Below are 21,631 nucleotides of genomic sequence, written 5' to 3' on the forward strand. Positions count from 1 at the left end.
AGCCAAACATTGTGACTGCATAGATCATTTCGGGTTTGGAAAAATACCCCGGTCACGTGGCGTGGCTTCAAAAGTAGATACGGGGTACAGTCTTAGGCGCAGTTTGTAACTCCATCTCAGTGGCTATTGCCCGATTGCCCAGAGATGGCCACCCAATACAGCCGAGTATTAGAGCTGGCAAAGGTACGTTGATTCAGGGAAGATATAAATTGTGCCAAAGATATTTGCTTCTTTCCTAGCCCTCATCATACTCGTTGTGGACTTCAACTCACCTCTCGGCAGGTCCAGTGCCGGATCTTCTCACTAAACTTCAATCCGGAGAGGCTACGCCTGGGAAACAAGGTCCTACGTCAAAGACTGCGCGGTCCCAGTCTTTCGGCATGGTATCCCAAGAAAACCGTCTCTTTCCGAGATTTGCAAGCCACATACAAGCCCCTGGGCTTGACAATGTTTGATGAAGGGGAAGATGATCGGGAAGAAGCCATCCAGATGTATGTTCCCTGACAATCCTCTGGAACCATTCTTACCGGTGTCAACAGTGCCAAGTTACGAGGGAAAGGTAGACCAAAGAAAAAGAGAACCGCCGCAGGTAAGTCTTACCAACTTGATGGCTGCAATATGCGAGAGACACGATCTCATTCAAAACCATAGAATCGCGGTCCGCCAAGAAGAAGAAATAGTCTACCATTAGCACATATCGCAGACTGCACGTCTAGATCATTGGAATTGAGACATCCTGTTTACCTCCTGCCGTGGAATAGGCATGGCATCGTTCCGAGCCCGGTTTATTGTAAATTATTGCATGTGTGCTTGATTACTGGACAAAACACTGAAGAGACCCAAATCACAAACATCGGGCCTCTGGGGGTCTATGTAGTCGACAATAGATGTTCAATGGGTCAATCACAGTCAATCACACTTTCAATCACAAACCCCGTACATCTGAAGTTTTGACGCAGCGCAGAAAATTGCGGCTTGAGATCCCAAATCATATCTGGTCTTTGCAAAGGGTACCGATGTCTCGTAGTCCCCAAGAACATTTGCATTAAGCGTACAATTAGAATCCCTAGCTAGACTACCTCTTATCCGAGAGTGAGAATGCCACGTGATTCGAATTGCGTTAGTGGCTGGAACACTTGCGGACCACGCAACTTCCTCGCCGCCCTACTCCTAAGCACGAGAACCTAGCCTATTGACCTACCTACCAATACTACGCAATTCACACAGCTTTTCTAGCTTATCGGTTGCATCCCTTAGCAGGTTATTGCGAAGCCAAGAGAAGAACAACCGGTGTTCTAATCATACTGACAGCCAGCTATGAAAGCCAGTAAAAATCAGCTGAGAAGAGCAAAGAAGAAAGCTCTGAAGTCTCAGGTACGTTTTCGATTCAAAGCCTAGCAACGACATTGTCAATTGATCCGCGCTTTGTACAGGCTAATTCGACCGAGATTATCCGCGGCACGCCTAATGGGCAATCCGCGGGCCATGACGACCCTTCGCTCCCTGGACCCGAAGTTATTTCGCAAAACTTCCAAAGTATCATAGCTTCGGAGAGAGATGATTCACTATGGCATTTGTATAAGGATGTCATTGGCAAATTTGAAGACTCCGAGGATGGAAGATCGGAAACAAAGGAGCTTCCCAGACCTATTATTTATTTCGACGACGATAATGAAATCCCGGACGAAGAGGCGAAAGAGCCTATTTTGTCAAGACGAAAACGGAAGGAGTTGAACAAACTTTCTGTCGCCGAATTGAAGGCAATGGTTCGAAAGCCAGAGATTGTCGAATGGACAGACACATCAGCGCCCGATCCAAGGCTGCTTGTTCACCTCAAATCGCATCGAAACGTTGTGCCTGTACCAGCGCACTGGTCATTGAAGCGAGAATATTTATCCTCGAAACGAGGAGTTGAAAAGGCTCCATTTGCATTGCCGAAGTTCATTCAGGAAACGGGGATATCTGAGATGCGTGATGCTGCTTTAGAGAAGCAAGAGCAGGCGACTTTAAAACAAAAGCAAAGAGAGAGGGTTCAGCCGAAGATGGGAAGGTTGGATATCGATTACCAGAAGCTCTATGAAGCATTTTTTCGATTTCAAACAAAGCCAGAACTCACACGTTACGGGGAGGTCTACTACGAGGGCAAGGAATATGAGACTAATCTAAGACATCTTCGGCCTGGAGAGCTTAGTGCTGAGTTAAAAGAGGCTTTGAATATGCCCCCGGGTGCCCCACCTCCATGGTTGATCAATCAACAACGGTATGGTCCGCCTCCGTCCTATCCTGCTCTCAAAATACCAGGTCTGAACGCTCCCCCGCCTCCAGGCGCGATGTGGGGATATCACCCGGGTGGGTATGGAAAGCCTCCGGTCGATGAGCATAATAGGCCCCTCTACGGTGGTGACATCTTCGGTGTTCTACAGCCTCAGCAGGCTGTCCAGCAGGGTGAGCCTGTGGAGAAGGATCTTTGGGGCGAATTGCAGGCACCGGAGTTAAGTGACGATGAGAGCGATGACGATGAAGAAGACGCAGCTAGCAGTGTTGGGGATGGTGATGAGGATGTGGACACGGGAATGCAAACTCCTAGTGGTTTGGAGACGCCCAGTGGGTTGACATCCGCTGTTCCAACGGAGACAGGCGGCCCTGAAAGCATTGCTGGTGAGTTCGACGTGCGGAAGCATTATCGAGGAACTCAAACAGAGGAATCCGCGGCCCAGAGAAGCGCCTTCCAGATTATCCCAGAGAGGCAGGCTCATGTCCAGGGATTTTTTGGGGCGGATAGAGTCTATGATCTTCACAAGACTTCGGACAGCCTACCGGTTCTGGGATCTGATGACAGCACCAGAAAGCGGAAAAAGCCGGGTGATGTCGATGTTTCTTTTGACCCAGATGCTTTGCAAACGGGAGACGGAATGGGGCAGGCTGATATCAAGAAACTCTACGAGTCACAGAAGCATCGCGACATGGACCCTGGTTGGAATTTCCAGGAGGACTTGAGTGACATGATTGCTCATGAGAGTCGTAAAAGGCTGAGAAAGGAGGATGAGAAACGTAAGAGATAGAAGGTACATTCTAGTACTTAGTCAGGCCATAAGAGCAAGGTGACTGAAGCCGACTCCATCATTGTTCCACCATCGCGAGTTCTGCTGTTGTCGACCGGGTGCTCTTATCAGTTGCTGGAATTAGATGTTAAGCTGTCCTGAACTCTCTGTGTTTTTACTGTTAGGTGAATCAACTAGGCCTTTTCCTAGACCATAGATGTGAGATACTATACTTTTTTGCTGAGCTTCGGCTGTGTAAGGGCCCAAACCAGCCATTGCAATCTTCGCGGTTATCGCGAGGAGAAATCTATATAGCAAGCCTCAGATATTAATCATTTAATAATCAAGCAAGCCGGCTGCAATTTCTTTATAAAATTAATAGCTGTCTTATAGATTAAAAAGATAAATAATAATATTTTTAAATAATATATCAATATTTTAAATTATATAAAAAAATTTAGTTATTATCTTATTTTATTATTTTAGGCTTTATAATCCTATTACTTATATTTTATAAAATAATTTGTTAGATAATAATTGGATATAATATATAAGAATTAATTTAGAAATAATACTTGATATAATTGTAAAAAACCTTATATTAACTAATAAAAATAATTTTTTAGTATATAAAAACAACTGTTATAGTATAGATCTAATATATCTATTCTACCTAATCTATCTATTTGACCTATTTAATCTATTTAATTTTGTCACAGTGCAGACCTAATACACCTATTTTACCTCTTAATCCCAGCAATCTTGCTGTTTTTTTTAACTATTCTATATATAATATATAGAATTTCTTAATTTTCTATTTATTTCTAATTCTACTTATAGCTCTTCGAATTATATTTTATTTATAAATCTAAGAATAATCTAATTTAGTAACTAATAAAAAATTTAGAAAAATTATTATAAAGATTCTTCCAGCTAGTATTATTATTTCTATTATTTAATTAAATTAAGAATTAGATGCTAGTCTACTTTTTAATATTATATAGTTTTTATTTTTAAAAATAATAATTCTAATAAAATACTAGTAATTCTATAACCCCCGGCTATACTGAATAATCTAAAAGAATTTATTTAATATATTAGTAAATATTTTAAAAAATAATATAATTATTATAATTAAATTTATATATATATTATAGAGATCTAAAACCAGCTTCTTTCAAAAAAGATTTTATTTATATTCTAATCTAACTAGATTTAGTAGAAAAAAGTTAAAATAATCTAATTATTATTTAAAGTTACTACTATCTATAAAATTACTATAAAAAAAGATTAAATTTAATATAAATATATTAAAATTATTTAAATTATTATTTCTATAGTAAGTATTTTTATATATATTTTATAATTTATATTTATTACTAAAAATACTACAGCTGTTTTAGTAGAAGTAATTATATTAATTAATTCCGAGTTTTTTATTTTTATTTTTTTAAAATATTTATCTAATTTTAATAAGTTTAAAAGCAACTATTCTAACTTTTACTAATTTATTCTTTAAATTAAAAAAAAATAAATATAAATATTCATTAATATACGACTACTACTATCTAAAAATTATACATAATTAACTGCTTAAATAAAATATTATATATTTAAGTTTAATTTTATATTAAAAATAAAAAATATAATTTAAATAATTTTATTAATATTTTAATTATTTAAATATTTTTTTAGTAACTCTGATTATACTAAAACTATATATAATAAACTATATTAACTAAAATAAAAATCTTATAATTTTATAATATTTTTTACTAAGTTTAAATATTTAGTTTAAAAAGTATATATACATCTAAACACTCTTTTTTTTATATTTAAAAATTATATTACTAAAAATCTTAAAAATATATTTTTAATTAATATTTTTTTTAGGAAAGACTATTATAATTTAGTTTATTTTTTTTAAATTCTTAATAACTACTGTTTATAGTATAATATCGAAGCCTGTAATTAATTCTAAAGATTTTTTATTAATTTAATATTTTATAATCTAAAAAATTAATTTAAATTCTAAAATAAAAATTATTTATAAAGATTTATTATTTTTAAATATAATCTTATAAATCTATTTATTATATACTGCTGGTCTCTTTATTAAAAAACTAACTATTATAAATATTATAAATATTTTTATTATAAATTAGATTATTATTTTATTAAAAATTATCTTAAGTCTAATATAAAAATATTATAAACTATATTTATTTATTTTTTATCTTTAAATTTTTATATCTATTTTTTATATTTATTATTATTTAATTTTTATATTTATTTATTTTTAAAATACTGCTTATCTTTCTGCTGTTTTATAAAAATAGTTTTTAATAAATAATCTTATTTTTAGATTTTTTAAATTTTATAATTCTATTATTTAATATAGTTTGAATATTTCTATTTATTTAATTTAAGTAAGCAACTAAAAAGAATAAGTTTATTTTAAATTATTAATAAGCTAACTTTCTAATATAATTATATACTATTTTAAAAGCTGTACTTAAAAAAATTTCTATTAAAAAAAAACTTTAAAAAATTAATTTAATAGTTATTTCTATTATTCTAAATCCCGAGAATATAAAAATCCTAATTTATATAATAATTAATACCGGATATTTTATTTTAAGAATAATAAATCGAAGCTGGGCCGAAGCCTACTAATTATTATTATATTTTTTAAAACTTTATAAAATAATTATAAAATTTAACAGCTAATAAAAAGAATCGAGCTGTATTATCTATTATATTTATATAATTTTAAAAATTTATAATTATATTAAAAAAATATACTTTTTTTAATTATTTATTTTATTTACTATTTAATTATTTTTAGTTTTTTATAATTAAAAATCTATAATTTTTATATTAGTTGGTTTATATATATAGTTTAGTTTATTAGCTAGTACTACTAGAATTATTATAATATTCTATTAAGATTTTAGAAAATTAGAATATTATATAATAAATTAATAAAAGTCTATTCTAAGAATATTATATTTTTAGAAGTTTTAATAAAAAAATATTTATTTAATTTTATTAGTTATATATATTATTTATATATACTATAATTACCTGATATTTATAATAATAATAAATTAGATTAATAAAATTTTAAAGTTTATTAGTAAGTCGGAAGAACTAATTTTATTTAAAAAATTTAAAAATTTTAAGAATATTTTTTTAAGAAGGCTGAGAAGCTATTATTATACTAAGAATATAATTATATTATTATTTTAAAAAATAAAAAAAACCCGCTGTTTAGCCTTTTATATAAAATATTCCGGAATAAATTATAAGTTTTAAAAGAATAGTTTTGAGAAAATCTAAAAAAAGATTTTATTTATTTTAATTTATTATTAGTTATCTTTTTAGTACTATTTATAAAGAAGCTCGGAGAAGACCTAAGATTTTATATTAATTATTATATTTTAAATATTATTTTTATAAAAAATAAATATCTGTTTCTACTTATAAAAGAAATTCGAAATAATCTAAAAAAATAAAGTATTTTATAAAGATCAATATTATTAATATATTTAATAATATTAGAATTAAAAAAAGTTAAAAATATTTTATTATATTTTAAATCTATTTAGAATTATATAAAATATTTATAATATTATTTAGGCTAACTAGGGCCTCTGCTATATTCTAATAATATATTAATAATACTTTAAAAAATTATTTTAATATATTTTATACTGTTTATTTAAATAATATTCTAATTTATAGTTATATTTATAAAAAATACTCCGAATATATTTATTATATTTTATAAAAGTTAAAGAAAATAGGATTTTATACTAAATTATTTAAATATAAGTTTATTATATTTAAAACTAAGTTTTTAGATCTGATTATAAATTATAATAAATTTTATATAAATTTAAAAAAGATTAAAATTATAGCTAAATAGTCTATTCTAATTTATATAATTAATATATAAGTTTTTTTAGATTTTAGTAATTTTTATTATTAATTTATTTATAATTTTTTAAAATTAACTGCTCTGCTTATATATCTAATAAAAAAAGAAGTTTTATTTATATAAATTATAAATTATTAAAAAATATTTAATAAGTTTAAGAATATTTTTATTAAAGTATTAGTTTTTTAATTATTTAATTAGATTTATAATATTATTCTGAAAACCGATACTTTTAATTATATATTAAAAAAAGTTTTATTTTAGTATAATAATAATAGAATATTATATTTTATTATATATTTTTTTAAAAAATATATCTCTATTAAATATAATTATAAGATTTATAATAAAAAACTACTTATTATTATTTATTATTTTAAAAAATAGTATTTTAAGTTAGAAGAAATATTATTTCTAATTTAAATTATTACTAACTACTATAATTTAAAATATTCTATATCTATTAAGCTTTTCAACTGTCGACAGATTTAGTAGTCCGAATTTCTATTATATTTTAATTTTAAGATTATTTATAAATCCGGAAAATATATAATTAAGCCCGATAGTCTGACTAGAAGATTAGATAATTTTTTAAAAAAGAAGAATAAGTATTTATTATATTAAAATTAAATAATTTTAAAATAAAAAAATATTAATTTTATTTATTTATTAATACTATTCCCGATCCTACCAGAGAGTAAAAATAATAAAAAGAATAATTTTGGAAAAAAATATAAAAAATATATTAAAAATAAAATTAGTATTTATTTTATATATTTAAAAAAATATAATATTTCAAAATAAATAAGACTTATACCTCCTATTCGAAATATAAAAATCTTTCTATATTATATATAAAAAAAATAAATAAATTAAAGAAATACTAAAAGTTCTAATTATTAATAAAAACTATTATTTAGATGTATTATTAATATTATATAAAAAAAGAAAAAGCTTCTTATTTTATAAGAATTAATTATAAATATCTAATAATAAATAGATTAAAACTAATTTAACTAGATTAATTTATAATAAATTTATTTTTAAATATTTTAAAAAAGTCTATATATATAAATTTCTAGTTTAAGAATACTACTAGCCTAATATTTATTAATATATAAAATAATAAATAAAAAACTATTATATTTATTAAAAAATAATTTTATTTAAAAAAGTAAAATAAAAAATTCTAAAATTTTTATTAGTATTTAAATAAATATAATAAGATATATTTATAGACTTTATTATATATTTATTTAAAAGCTAAAACTATAATATTATTTTAATAATTATTAATTATTTAATAAAAATAAAATATTTAATTTTTTATAATTTAACTGCTAATACTGCTGCTGTTATAATAATATATATTTAATATATATAAAAATTATATAGTCTACTTTAATTTATTTTTTTAAACTAAGAATTTTAGTTTATTTTTAAGTTTTAAAAATATCTGATTTAATAATTTAATATTATTAATAAATTTTTATAGTATATTATTTAGAAACTGACGGCCAGACTAAAAAAATTAATATAATATTTAAATAATATTTTTAAATTTATATAAATTATTTATAAAATAATTAAAGCTAGTAGCTTCTTTTAGTTAAATTTATACTAAATATAATTTATTCTAATATTATTAAGATTATTTTATTTTTTATAAATTATAAATTTTATTTTTATATAAATTTTAAATTTATTATTATTTTAAATAGTCTAGCTGCTAAAAATACAGATTAGTTTATTATAAAAATATAAATTATTATTAAATTTATTAAAATAAAAATATCTACTGTTTAAATCTGCTATATAAAATAAATAAACTAATAATGTAAGTTAGTAAGATAATTTAGAAAAAATTAAAAAATATAATTAAATATTTATAATATTAAGATATTAAAATCTAGTAAGAAACTTAACTAAAATATTTTAAAATTATATAAAATTAAAAAAATTATTAGTTTATATATTTATTAATTAATTTCATTTTTTAGTATAAAAATATATTCTATATTTAATACTAGTCTGTTTATTTTTATTAGTAAAGAATTGGTTTTAGACTAATATTAACCTCTATTATTATATATAAAAGTTAATAGTTTAAAAGAATAAAAAATTAAAGATATTTTTAATTTTATATAGAATTATAAAAAATATAGATATTTTTAATTAATATATATTATAAAATAAATTAAATATCTAAATCCGACTACTAAATTAGTTTAATATTTAAAAAATATTTATTAAATAATTAAAAACTTCTACTACTACTATTCTAATAAGCTATAATCTATATTTTAACAAAGCTTAGCTTTAAAAAAATATACTATTATAGTATAAATTTAATATATTTATTTTATTTTTTAATTCTAGTAATTTTATTATTCTTTTTAATTATTTTATATATAATATATAGAATTTTTTAATTTTTTATTTATTTCTAATCCTGTTTATAGCTCTTCGAGCTATATTTTATTTATAAATCTAAGAATAATCTAATCTAGTAGCTAGTAAAGAATCTAAAAAGACTATTATAGAGATTCTTCTAGCTAGTACTATTATTTCTACCACCTAGTCAGACTAAGAACCAGACGCCAGCCTGCTCCTTAACAGATTTATTTAATCTATTTAGCTTATTTAATCAATTTTTTCATAATCTAATTATTATTTTTAACTATTTTATATATAATCTATAGTCTTTTTAACTATATATTTATTTCTAATTTTATTATAGTTTTTTAAGCTATATCTTATTTATAAATTTAAAAATAGTCTAATCTAATAGTATTATACAATGCCTACCGCTATAGCAGCTTATACCTACTATTATAGCAGCCTGCTTAAAGATTAATATAGATTTATCAGATTTTTAATCCAGATATTTATATTATTATATTACTTATTTCTCTTTTTTATATAATATATTATTCTAAGATTTTTTAAAAAAAAAGATTGCTTAAAAATTAGTTTTAAAATTAATAAAAGATTATTTTTTAATTATTTTAATTATTTTATCTAATTAGTATATCTATAGCCGCCGCCTCTGCGGCTCAGTATATCAAGACCTTCGTGCCTTCCCATATCGCGTCTGCAGTATTAGTATTTATAGCTTACTATAAATAATATACTTAGTTTTTTGGTCTTTTAGACTCTTTATTAAATAAATAACTTTTATATATTTATTTTTATTATATATAAATAATTTACAGTTAGTAGTATATTCTTTATATATATTTAACTATTTTAAATTTTATAATATATTTAAAAAATTATAGTTTTCTATTTTTTTAATATTATAATTTATATATCTATCCGCTTTGTAATATATAAATATATTAAAATATATTATTCTTAAACGTTTTTGGAAAACTAAATATTTATTTATTCTTTTTATATCTAATTTTTATTTATAGATGTTTATTAATTAATATATTAGTATTTTTTATTTTAATATCTGCTCTAAGATTTTTTTATTAAGAATAAAAGACAGTTCTACTTAATTTTATGTATTTTTATTATATATAATTTTTTATTATTTTAATTATATTAAAACTTTTTTTATATATTTTATATTATTTATCTTCTTTAATTAACTATACCAAAGCTTTTATTTATTTTAAAAAGATTAAAAATTATTATTTTTATTTTTTAACTTTATTTTTTATTATTTTTATATTTCTTATATTTTATTCTTTTATTATGAATAAGATTTTCTGTATATAACAGGTATTCGGTTGTTTAATTTATATATTATTAAAATATTATAAAAAATAGTATTATTTTATTAATTATACTAAATAAAAATTATCTTTTTTATTTATAAATAATTTTTTAATTTTTTTTAAATATCTTAGATAAATACTAAGGAGACTAAATAATAAATATTAATTTTATTTTATATAACTTTTTATGTTTTAAATAAATAAAAATATTTTACTAAATTAATATATTAGTTATAAACTTTTTAGCTATATATATAGTATAACTTTATTTATTAATTTAATAATAATACCTTTTAATATACTAAATATATATAATTATATACTACTAATCTATTTTAAAATTATAATTTTTAGTAGTTATCTAATTAATTTATAGATTAATTATTTTTAAATAAAACTATTTTTAAGTTTTTATATCTAATATATTATATATCGGATCTTTCTGACTATTATACTTAGTAAGATAAATATAAATTAAATTTTAGATTTTAAACTAAAATATCTAATTTATTAAAATATTTATATTTTTTCTATTAATTATGTTAAATATTATAGTATTTATTTTTAATTTTACTTAATTATTTACTTTAAAAATATTAAATTAGTTTTATTTATCTAACTTTATATATATATTACTGATTATACTTATAATAACTATATATTACTACTAAACTAATATTTGAAGAATAATAAATTTTAAATATATTAATTTTCGTAAAAAACTATTTAATAATTTTATTTAAATATTATATAATTTAATAAATCTAATTATTATTACCGATTTTTAAATACTTTATTAAAATTCTTTAAAAAAATCTATATATTTTAATTTTTAGCTTATAAGCTAAGATTTATATTATTAATAAGAATATTAATACTTATTTTACTAATATTAAGAAGAGCATAAAAAAAGATAGATTCAAGCTATCTAAACATCTATCTAACTACCGGCCGAAGACGATAAGCTGCTTAACTAATAAAAAATCAGATATTTTATATACTTTTTTAGCTTACTGTAAGATTTAAATACTTTAGAATTATTTAAACTATATAAAATTATTATAATAAAAAAATAAACTATTTTTTTTGTATTAAAATACCGGAATAATTATATAAAATAAAATTAATAACTATCACCGGTAGAATAATTATAGAAAATATAATTAATTTTTTATATAATAATATTATTAAATATATAAAATAATATAAATAATATTTAAATTATTTATTCAAATAAGTATTTAAATAATATAAAATCTGCTATAAAAAGCAGCTTAGTAAGACTGTTTATAAGATTTTTTTATATTAATATACTAAAAATCTATTTTACTATTTTAATATATATTTTTTATATAATATATTCTAATATTAATTTGGTATATTAATTTCGGAACTATAAATATATATATAAAATTAACTATATTATTAGAATTTATATATCTAATTATTTTTTTATTAATAAATAAACCCAGTTTTATAGCAGATTTATATAGAAAAATAGTTTTATAAAATATTTTATAAAATATTATATATTTAGCTAGTATAAATAAAGTTACTAAAACCATTTATTTATATATAAATTATAATATTAATAATTTTATATATATAATAATATAGGTTTTTATAGATTTTATATTATTATTATTTATATATAAAATATTAATATAGATCTTAAATTATTTACTATAATTATAGTTATATATAATATTAAATATAGAATTTTTAAAATAATATAAAATATATTCAATAATATTTTTATTAATTAATTATAAAAAGACTACTTAATATTAAAATTAGTATATAATATATTTAATATTAATATATATTCTTATTACTAGCTAATTTAATTCTTTTAGTATTTTTTTATATTAGTTTATATTAATAAGATTAAGATTTTTATATAATATATTTTAATATTTAGAGTTTATAAAAGTCTTTTTTATATAATAATTAGTTATACTATAATCTATAAAAAGTTTATTAATATAAATTTATTAACTAATAATTATTATTTTAATATTATAATCTTAGTAATTTATTATTTAGAAATTATATTAGCTTACTAAAATATTTTAATTATATAATTTTTTAAGCTTATATAATATAGCTTTAATTTCTACTATATTAAGTATAATAAAAAAAGTTATTTATGTATAAAAATAAAATTATTTTTTTATAAATACAAATATAAGTATTTTATTCGAATAGTTTAAAACTAAATATATAAAATATTTTATTAATTATTTTATTCTAGAAAAATACTGCTTATTTAAAACTATATAAAATTTTTTTCAAATACTAAATCTTATTAAATAATTTATAAAAATCTATTAGTTAATATATATATATAAATTATTCTTAGAATTTAGTATTAAAATATATTATAATAATATTATACTAGATATACTATAGCTGTAAAAGTATAATAGTAGTAATTATAAGCTTTAAAATAATATTATTTAAAATTAAAATATAATTATTTTTAAAATTAAAATTAAACTATTAATAATTTTTATATATTATTTAATATATTTTAAAATATTATATCCAGCTGCTATTATTAGTTTTTATAATATATATTTATTTATTAAAAAGAACACAGGCGTTAAACAGCCGGTTAATAAAATTAAATATATTTTTTTTATTATTTATTATATTTAGTTTCTATTATTTTTAACTAATTCAGCTATTAAAAAAATATTTTAATAATATTATAAATCTTTAAAATTAAGACTTTATTAATATATATAAATATTATATTATATACTTAAAATATCTTTTTAAAATCAGACTATTTATATAGTATATTTTTATTTAAATAATCTAATATCCGTAACAGCTAGAATCTATAATTTTTATAAAAATAGTATTTTTATTTAAATTTAGTATTAATTATCTATATATTTTTTTAAATAATATATAATATTAGTTAGATATTTTAATTAATTTAAAATTAAAGTCTATAAGTATTACATATTATAAAATCTTAATAGTTATATTAGCTACTATTTATTTTAATTTTTAAAATATTTTTAGAATTATAATTCAATATAGTTTTAATAAAATATTAGTATTATATAAGTTTATATTTATTATTAATATATATAGCAGCTCCGGCAGTAGATTTTTTAATAGTATAATAATAATATATTTTATAAAATTATAAAACTTATTTTTTTTAATATAATCCTAAAATATTTTTTTATATTTTTAATTATATTTATTATAAAAATCTTACCAGCTGTAATAGTTTTAGATCATTATATATTTATTAAATATTTCTTAAAAATTATTATTTAAATTAAATATATATAAATATTATATATAAATAATTAATATATTAATTTTAATACTTAAATATATATATATTAGATTATATAATAAAATTTATAAATTAGTATTATTAACTATTACTAATATATATATTATAATAATAAAATTTAATAAAATCTTATATATAATAATATCTAATAATGATAATTTATAATATTAGGATTACTATAATATATCTATAAGCAAAGCGGGATTATTTATTATCTAAAAAATAAAATAATTCTTATTTATAATATTCAATTTTATTTTTTTTAATATATAAAAATAGTAGAAATAGTTCTTATTTAAAATCTTAAAACTAAATATTTATAATATATAATAAAAATAAAGATAATTCTTATTTAAAAAAATAATTAAATTTTTTTATTTAAAGAAAATTATTTTAATATTTAATATTATTAATAATACTTCCGGATAAACTCCTGTTGTTAGAATTTAAAAAATAATTTTTTTATTTATAAATTAAAGAAATTCTTTTATTATTATTTTTTTATATATTTTAAAAAGTATTTATAATAGTTTTTTTTATAGTTATATATATAAAATGTTTTAAAAAGCAGTAAGAAAATAAAATCTAGATTTAAATTTACTTATAAATTAATAAATTAATAATATTTAACAAAGCTATTTATTATTTATATATAATTAATTATATTAATACTAGATTTATTATTATTTTCTAATAATTTAGACCAGATAATATCTTAGTTTTCTAATAGTAAGAAAAAACTAGTAGAAGAATATATAAAAATATTTTTAATACTATTATTATAATTATTATTATATATATATTATTTAAAAAACTTAATACTACTAAAATATATAACTTTTTTAGATTTATATTTATAAATTTAGAATATATAATTATAGTTATTTTTATAGCTAATAAAATAACTGCTTTATATTTATAATTTAAGTTTATATTTTTTAATATATTAAGAATTATTAAAATTAATTAGAATATAAATTTTATAATTATATATATGAAAATACTTAATTAGTATAGTATTAGATTTAATATTAAAATATATATACTATTTTAAGATTAATAATAACTTTTTATTTAATAAAACCAGATAATTAATAATATAAGCTGCTATTTTAACTATTTCTAACTAAAAATATTCTAATAAACCGATATTAAATAGTATAATTCTAGCTGTTAATATAATATACTATTTATATTATTTTATATAAATATTCTAATAATAATAATATAAAGCTAATATAAAATATATAATATTTTTAGATTTATATTATTTTTTAAATTTTATAAATTTATAATTATTATTAAAATATTATTCTATAATATATTAATTAGTAATATTTTTATATTACTTATTAAATATAATTAATATATTACTAGTTTTATTTTTAAGACTTTTTAATAAGCAGATGTTTACGTAGTTAGTAAATAAATTAATAAAAATTAAATAATATTTTTTATTTTTAAATTTTATAAACTTTAAATACTAAGTATTATAATTTTAAATATCTTATAAACTTTATTTTTTAATTATTAATTTTTATAATATTTTTTTATATATTTTTTTAGTATTATAAGTCTTATATTCAAACTCTGGCTTACTAATTATTTTATTATTAATATTTTTTATTATAATAATTAATTTCAGCTTATTTATATAGTTTAAATAATAATATAAAAAATATAAATTAATAGTAATAAATTAAAAATATTTAAATAATTTATTATTATTATATATTTTAATAATAAATATTTTACTATTTTATATATATCTAATAATATAACTAATATTAAGATCTTTAATTTTATAATTCTTAATATACTAGATAATATTATAATTATTAAATATTTTTTTTACTAATAATAAATTACATAAAATATCGGGGCTGTATTTTATTTTTATAATTAATTTAACAGCTTTATTATTTTTAATATTAAAATATAATTTAATTTTTTAATATTAAAATATAATTTAATTTTTTTATATTTTTTAATTTTATTATAATTATTAAAAAAGTTAATATATTAATATATCTTTTTAAATATCTATATCTTATATTTAATAAAAGAATTAAAATCCGGTATTAATATATATCCAGAACCAGAATTCTATATTTATATAATTAAATAGTTTTTTTATTAGGTTTTTTAGTAACAGCTATACTAATAAATATATTAATATAATAAAAATATATAATAACTATAAGATTTTCTTTTATAATAAAAAACTTATAATATTATATATAAATCTACAGTTTCTATTTCTAAAAATATATATTTAAATAAAAATAAAAGTATAAATTAATACTATATTTATATCTATTATAAAAAATATATTTATTATTTTTTTTATATAAAAATAATTTTTAAATTTAAATAAATTAATCATTAGATTAACTATCTGCTAGCTTTTTTAATAATTATATAATATTATTCTTCTATTTTTTTTAATATATTTACTAAAATTATATTTTTTAATTTATTGTTTTTTTAAGCGCCTGTAGGGCTGTATTTATATAACTAGTATTTATTTTTTATTTTTTAATAATATTTTTAAAGTAAATAATTCGATTAAAAGGTTTAATATTATTATAAGAATTATTATTATTCCTACTAATATTATTTTTATATATTATTATTTATAAAAAAAAATTATTTTTCTAATAATATAAAAAAAGAAGAATAGTAGTATAAATATTAATTTTATAGTTAAAAGCCCGGGCGTCCGAATATTTATATTAAAATATATTAATAAATTAAAATAATTTTATATATTATAAACACTTTACAGTTACAAAACTAATAATTATAATTTATTTTTCAAATATATTTTTTCATAAATAATTTTATAGATAGTAATAAATATCTCGTCGGTGTACTTAAGCTTTAAAAACTAATTTAAATATTTTTTAAATATATTTTTTAATATTAAGTTTATAAGCTATTTTTTAATTAAAATCAACTATTATTTTTATATATTAAAATATTTCTCGTCTAAAACTAACTATAATAAAATTCTATTAATAAAATCTTTTATATAATAAAAGCGGAGACTTATTTTAATATTATATAACTAAATATTCTATTTTTATTTATTTATAAAAAGTATTAATAGTACCGGTAGAAAGTCTAGCAGCTTATTAAAAAAGACTTTATATTTTTTTAATATTATATATAATATTAGATAATAGTATTTTTATTTTCTAAAATAGTTTTTTAATTTAATATTTTTAGTATATATTAAAAATATTCTAGCTACTAATCAGCTGGCTGTAGTACTACTTAATATATATAAAAATCTAAAAATTAAAAAAATAGAAAAAATATTTTAAATAATATAAATTTAATAAATATAAGATTTCTTAATAAAATATTAATAAAGTTAATACTCTAAGGAAAGAAAGAATAAAAAACAAAAAAAAATTTATAATTTAAAAAAAAATATAAAAAAAAATAGATTTAAGCTATCTGAATACCTATCTAACTACCGGCCGAAGGCGGTAAGCTGCTCAGCTAATAAAAGACCAGACACTCTATAAATATTAATAAATATTTTAATAAAAAAAATATTATAAAATATATTAATAAATACTTTAGTATTAGTATTTATTATTATAATAATTCTCTTCTACCGTAAAATATAAGATATTTAGAAAAATTAAAAAATATTAAGAAACTAAAAATAAAAAATATTTTGTATATTAAAAAATAAAAAATAATAAATATTTTGCTAATAAATATTAAAACATTAAAAATAATAAATATTCCAAAAATATTATTTATATTAATTTAAAAATAATTTTAATAATTCTAATTAAAATAATAAAAATAATAATAATAATTTTTTTATTTTTTTAAACTATTAATATTAATATAGCTATAATAGTAACTGTAGTAGTAATAGTAAATATTATTATAATAAAAATAAAAATAAAAATAAGGATTTTTTAGATTCTAAATATAATAATAAATATAATAGTCAAGATTTTATATCCAATTTTTTTAAATATTTATATTAATAGAAAACTAATATGATTAGTTACTTCTGGTCTAATTATTTTTTTAATCATCTAATAGCCGGCTCCTATAAAAATATAAATAGTTTAGAAAATATATTATTAAAATATTTATTTATTTATTAACTATTTCTACAATAATATTAATTATAAAAAAAAGCTATAATAAAAATAAATATTGAGATATATTTTATTAATATAATATTATAGTAGTATTACTCTAAGATTATTAATTATGAAAAATAATTAATTTGTATTTTTAGCTTAAAAAATAATTAATTTTATAAGTTAATATAATAATTTTATTTTAATATATATAATATAGTCTGCTGTTTTAATAAGATTATATATTTATATAAAAATATTTATACTAACTAATCAATTAGTATTTTTATTTAAAAAATCTTATTATATATTCAAATAGTCTATATTAATTATATATATAATTAATTATATATAATTTAAAAACATTTTAATTCTAATCTATAAAATAATATATTTAAGTTTTAAAAGTATATTATATTATTAGTTTTTTCATAATATTTAAAATATTAAATATTCTAATAATAAAATAAGATCGCTAAATACAATAGCCGGAGAAAGAATTATAATAAATATTAAAATAAAAAATATATTAATAAAAAAAACTATTAAAATAAAAAAAATAATTTAATTATTATAATTAAAAAAATAAAAATTATCAGACCGTGCAACCAAACTGCGGTCTTAGGCCACAGCCCAGGCCGCTGTATAGTAGTAGTATGTATATATAATATATAGTACAGTCTTAAACTGTACTATAAATTATAATCTCATTTAAAATATAATATATAATATATATAATATTTATTTAAATTATAAAAAATTAGTATAATAAATCTTAATAGTTAGTTTAATATATATAATAATTTTATATTTTATATAATATATTATATTTCCAGTTATTCTTATAGTTCGAACTATTCTAATAAAAAAAATCTAATATATATAAAAATTTTTGAAAAAATAGTTGATAAAATACTTTATATTACTTATAGTATATTTAAATTAATATTTGTATATCAAAATCTAATATTATAATAATTATAAATAATAATTATTAATTAATCTAACTTAATCTTCTATTAGAAATAGAGAACTACTATAAGACTATACTAAATAATAAAAAAAATAAAAATAATCTTTATAAAAAATAATTAATATAAATATTAAATTATCTAAAAATAATATAAATATACTTTTAGATAATATAAAATACTAAATATAAATAAAATTATAAAAAAAACTTAAATTATATAAATATTATATAATACCTACCGGTACAGCAGTCTATACCTACTATTATAATAATCTGTTTTTAGATTAATATAGATTTATCAGACTTTTAATTTAGATATTTATATTATTATATTACTTACTTTTCTTTTTATATAATATATTATTCTAGGATTTTTTAGAGAAGAAGATTTTCTAAAATTAGTTTTAAAATTAATAAAAAATTATTTTTAATTATTTTAATTATTTTATTTAATTAGTATATCTACTATATTAAATAATTTCTAATAATTTCTAATTCTTTTTTTTAATTATTTAAAAAAAATAATATATTATTAAATAAACTTTTATTAAAATTATTTTAAAATACTTTATCTATTTCTAAATTATATTATTTAATTTAAATAAATATTTAAAAAGTATAAGCTACTATTTACTAATTAAAATAGTTAAAATGATTAAAAAAATAGATTTAAATATTATAAATAAAATATAATAATATTAAATTTTTAATAAAATTATATTAATATTATACTAATTTAATTTTATCTTCTAAATATAAAAAAAATTAAATTTAAGAAAACTTTTATTTTTTTAATTTAGTCTATAATAAAAAATAGAATAAATTTATAATTTATAATATATTTTTGAAAAAGTTTTTTAAAAATATTATATAAAAAATTAAAAAAATTTAGCTATAGTTAACTACTTAGATTTTATTTATTAATAAAAATAATACTAATTTATTAATAAAAAATCTTTAAAAAACTATTAAAATATTAAAAAACTATAAAATTATTTTATTTAATAAACTTTTTTTTATTTAGAATATAGTTATTATATAATCTAATATTATAAAACAGCTTAAATAGATTTATTACTAAAATAATTAAAATTTAAAAAAGTTTTGTTTTTATTTAGATATTTTAAAATATTACTTTAAGTCTAAATAAAATAATAAATATATCTTAATTTTTTTTTAAAACTAATATTAAAATTTAGTTGATATATTTATAAATATATACTAGAACTATTAGATTTTTAAAAAAAAATAATATTTATTACTATCTATTATTAGAATATATCAAATTAAAAAAAATGAGATTTAAAAAAATAAAAAAACTATTTATATAAGATTTTTAGAAAATCTAAATTTTTATAGTTAACTAATAAGTTTTTTTTATTAAAATTCTTATAAAATAAAAAAAATTAAGAAAATTAAAAAAAGAAAATTTTTTATTATTATAAATATAATAGTAAATATTATTTAGCTAATTAATACTTTTATAAAAATAAAAATAAAACTAAACCAAAACTAATAAAAAAAATAATAATTAAAAATTCTTTTATATTTTTAATAAACTACTTTAAAGTAGAAACTACTATTTATTTTAATATATTTATTTATTTTAAAAATATACTTAAAATTTATATAAACTTGGATTTATATATTAAAATTAATTTTTTTAATTATTAGTTTATTTAATAATTTTATTTAATAATTTTATTTAAATTTAACTTATTTTATAGTTTTATAAATTATTATAATTAATTATTTTATTATAAATATTTATAATATATAAAGGATTTTTATTATTATTATTAATTAAAAAAAAACTATATAATTATTTATAAAATATTATATAATTATTAATTATAATTTAGATTTTTTAACAATTCTATTCTATTTTTAATAATTATTTTAAAAAATCTATATATTTATTTATTTATATAAAATTAATAGTAGTAGTATAAAATCTAAAAATTAAAAATTTTATTATTTTATAAATTTATAAAAACTTATAAAAATCTTATTTATATTTATACTATTATTAAACTTCTAAAAAATATCTAGTTATTAGAAAATAAAATCTTATTAAATTATTTATAAATTAAATCTAATAAAATTATATTATTTTTTAAACTTTATAATTTTATAAATATATTTTTTTATTAATTATTTTTAACAACTTTTTTTATAGGCTGTTAGACTATATTATTAATCTAAAAAATAATAAAATCTTATTATATAAATCTATTTATTTTTTATTTTAAGTTAAATTTTAATTCTTTTATTATTATATTAATAAAAATATTTAGTTAAAATAAATTTAGTTTTCTAAAAGTTTTATAAAAATTCTTATTTTTTTATACTAAGAAAAATAAAGACCTTTAATTATATATAAATTATAAAAAATTTAATAAGATTTTAATTAAAAATTATTATTTTTAATTTTTAATTTTAGAAATTTTAAATAGAATTATAGAAGCTAAATCCTTTTTAAAACTTAATATTTAAAATATTTATT

General features: G+C 17.1%; 1 protein-coding gene across 1 annotated transcript; it reads left to right on the forward strand.

Moving 5' to 3' along the window:
• Positions 1 to 144: 144 nt before the first annotated feature.
• On the forward strand, positions 145 to 19,780 carry BO66DRAFT_475551 (spliceosome associated protein; the record flags this gene model as incomplete). Its single annotated transcript, XM_025653246.1, has 6 exons — positions 145 to 183; positions 283 to 491; positions 1,329 to 1,374; positions 1,434 to 3,051; positions 10,025 to 10,083; positions 19,772 to 19,780. The coding sequence occupies 6 exons, from the start codon at positions 145 to 147 to the stop codon at positions 19,778 to 19,780; spliced, it is 1,980 nt and encodes a 659-aa protein (XP_025498644.1).
• Between the last annotated feature and the right edge of the window lie 1,851 nt (positions 19,781 to 21,631).

The sequence above is a fragment of the Aspergillus aculeatinus genome, assembly GCF_003184765.1.
Source record: "Aspergillus aculeatinus CBS 121060 unplaced genomic scaffold BO66scaffold_73, whole genome shotgun sequence".
Lineage (NCBI taxonomy): Eukaryota > Fungi > Ascomycota > Eurotiomycetes > Eurotiales > Aspergillaceae > Aspergillus > Aspergillus aculeatinus.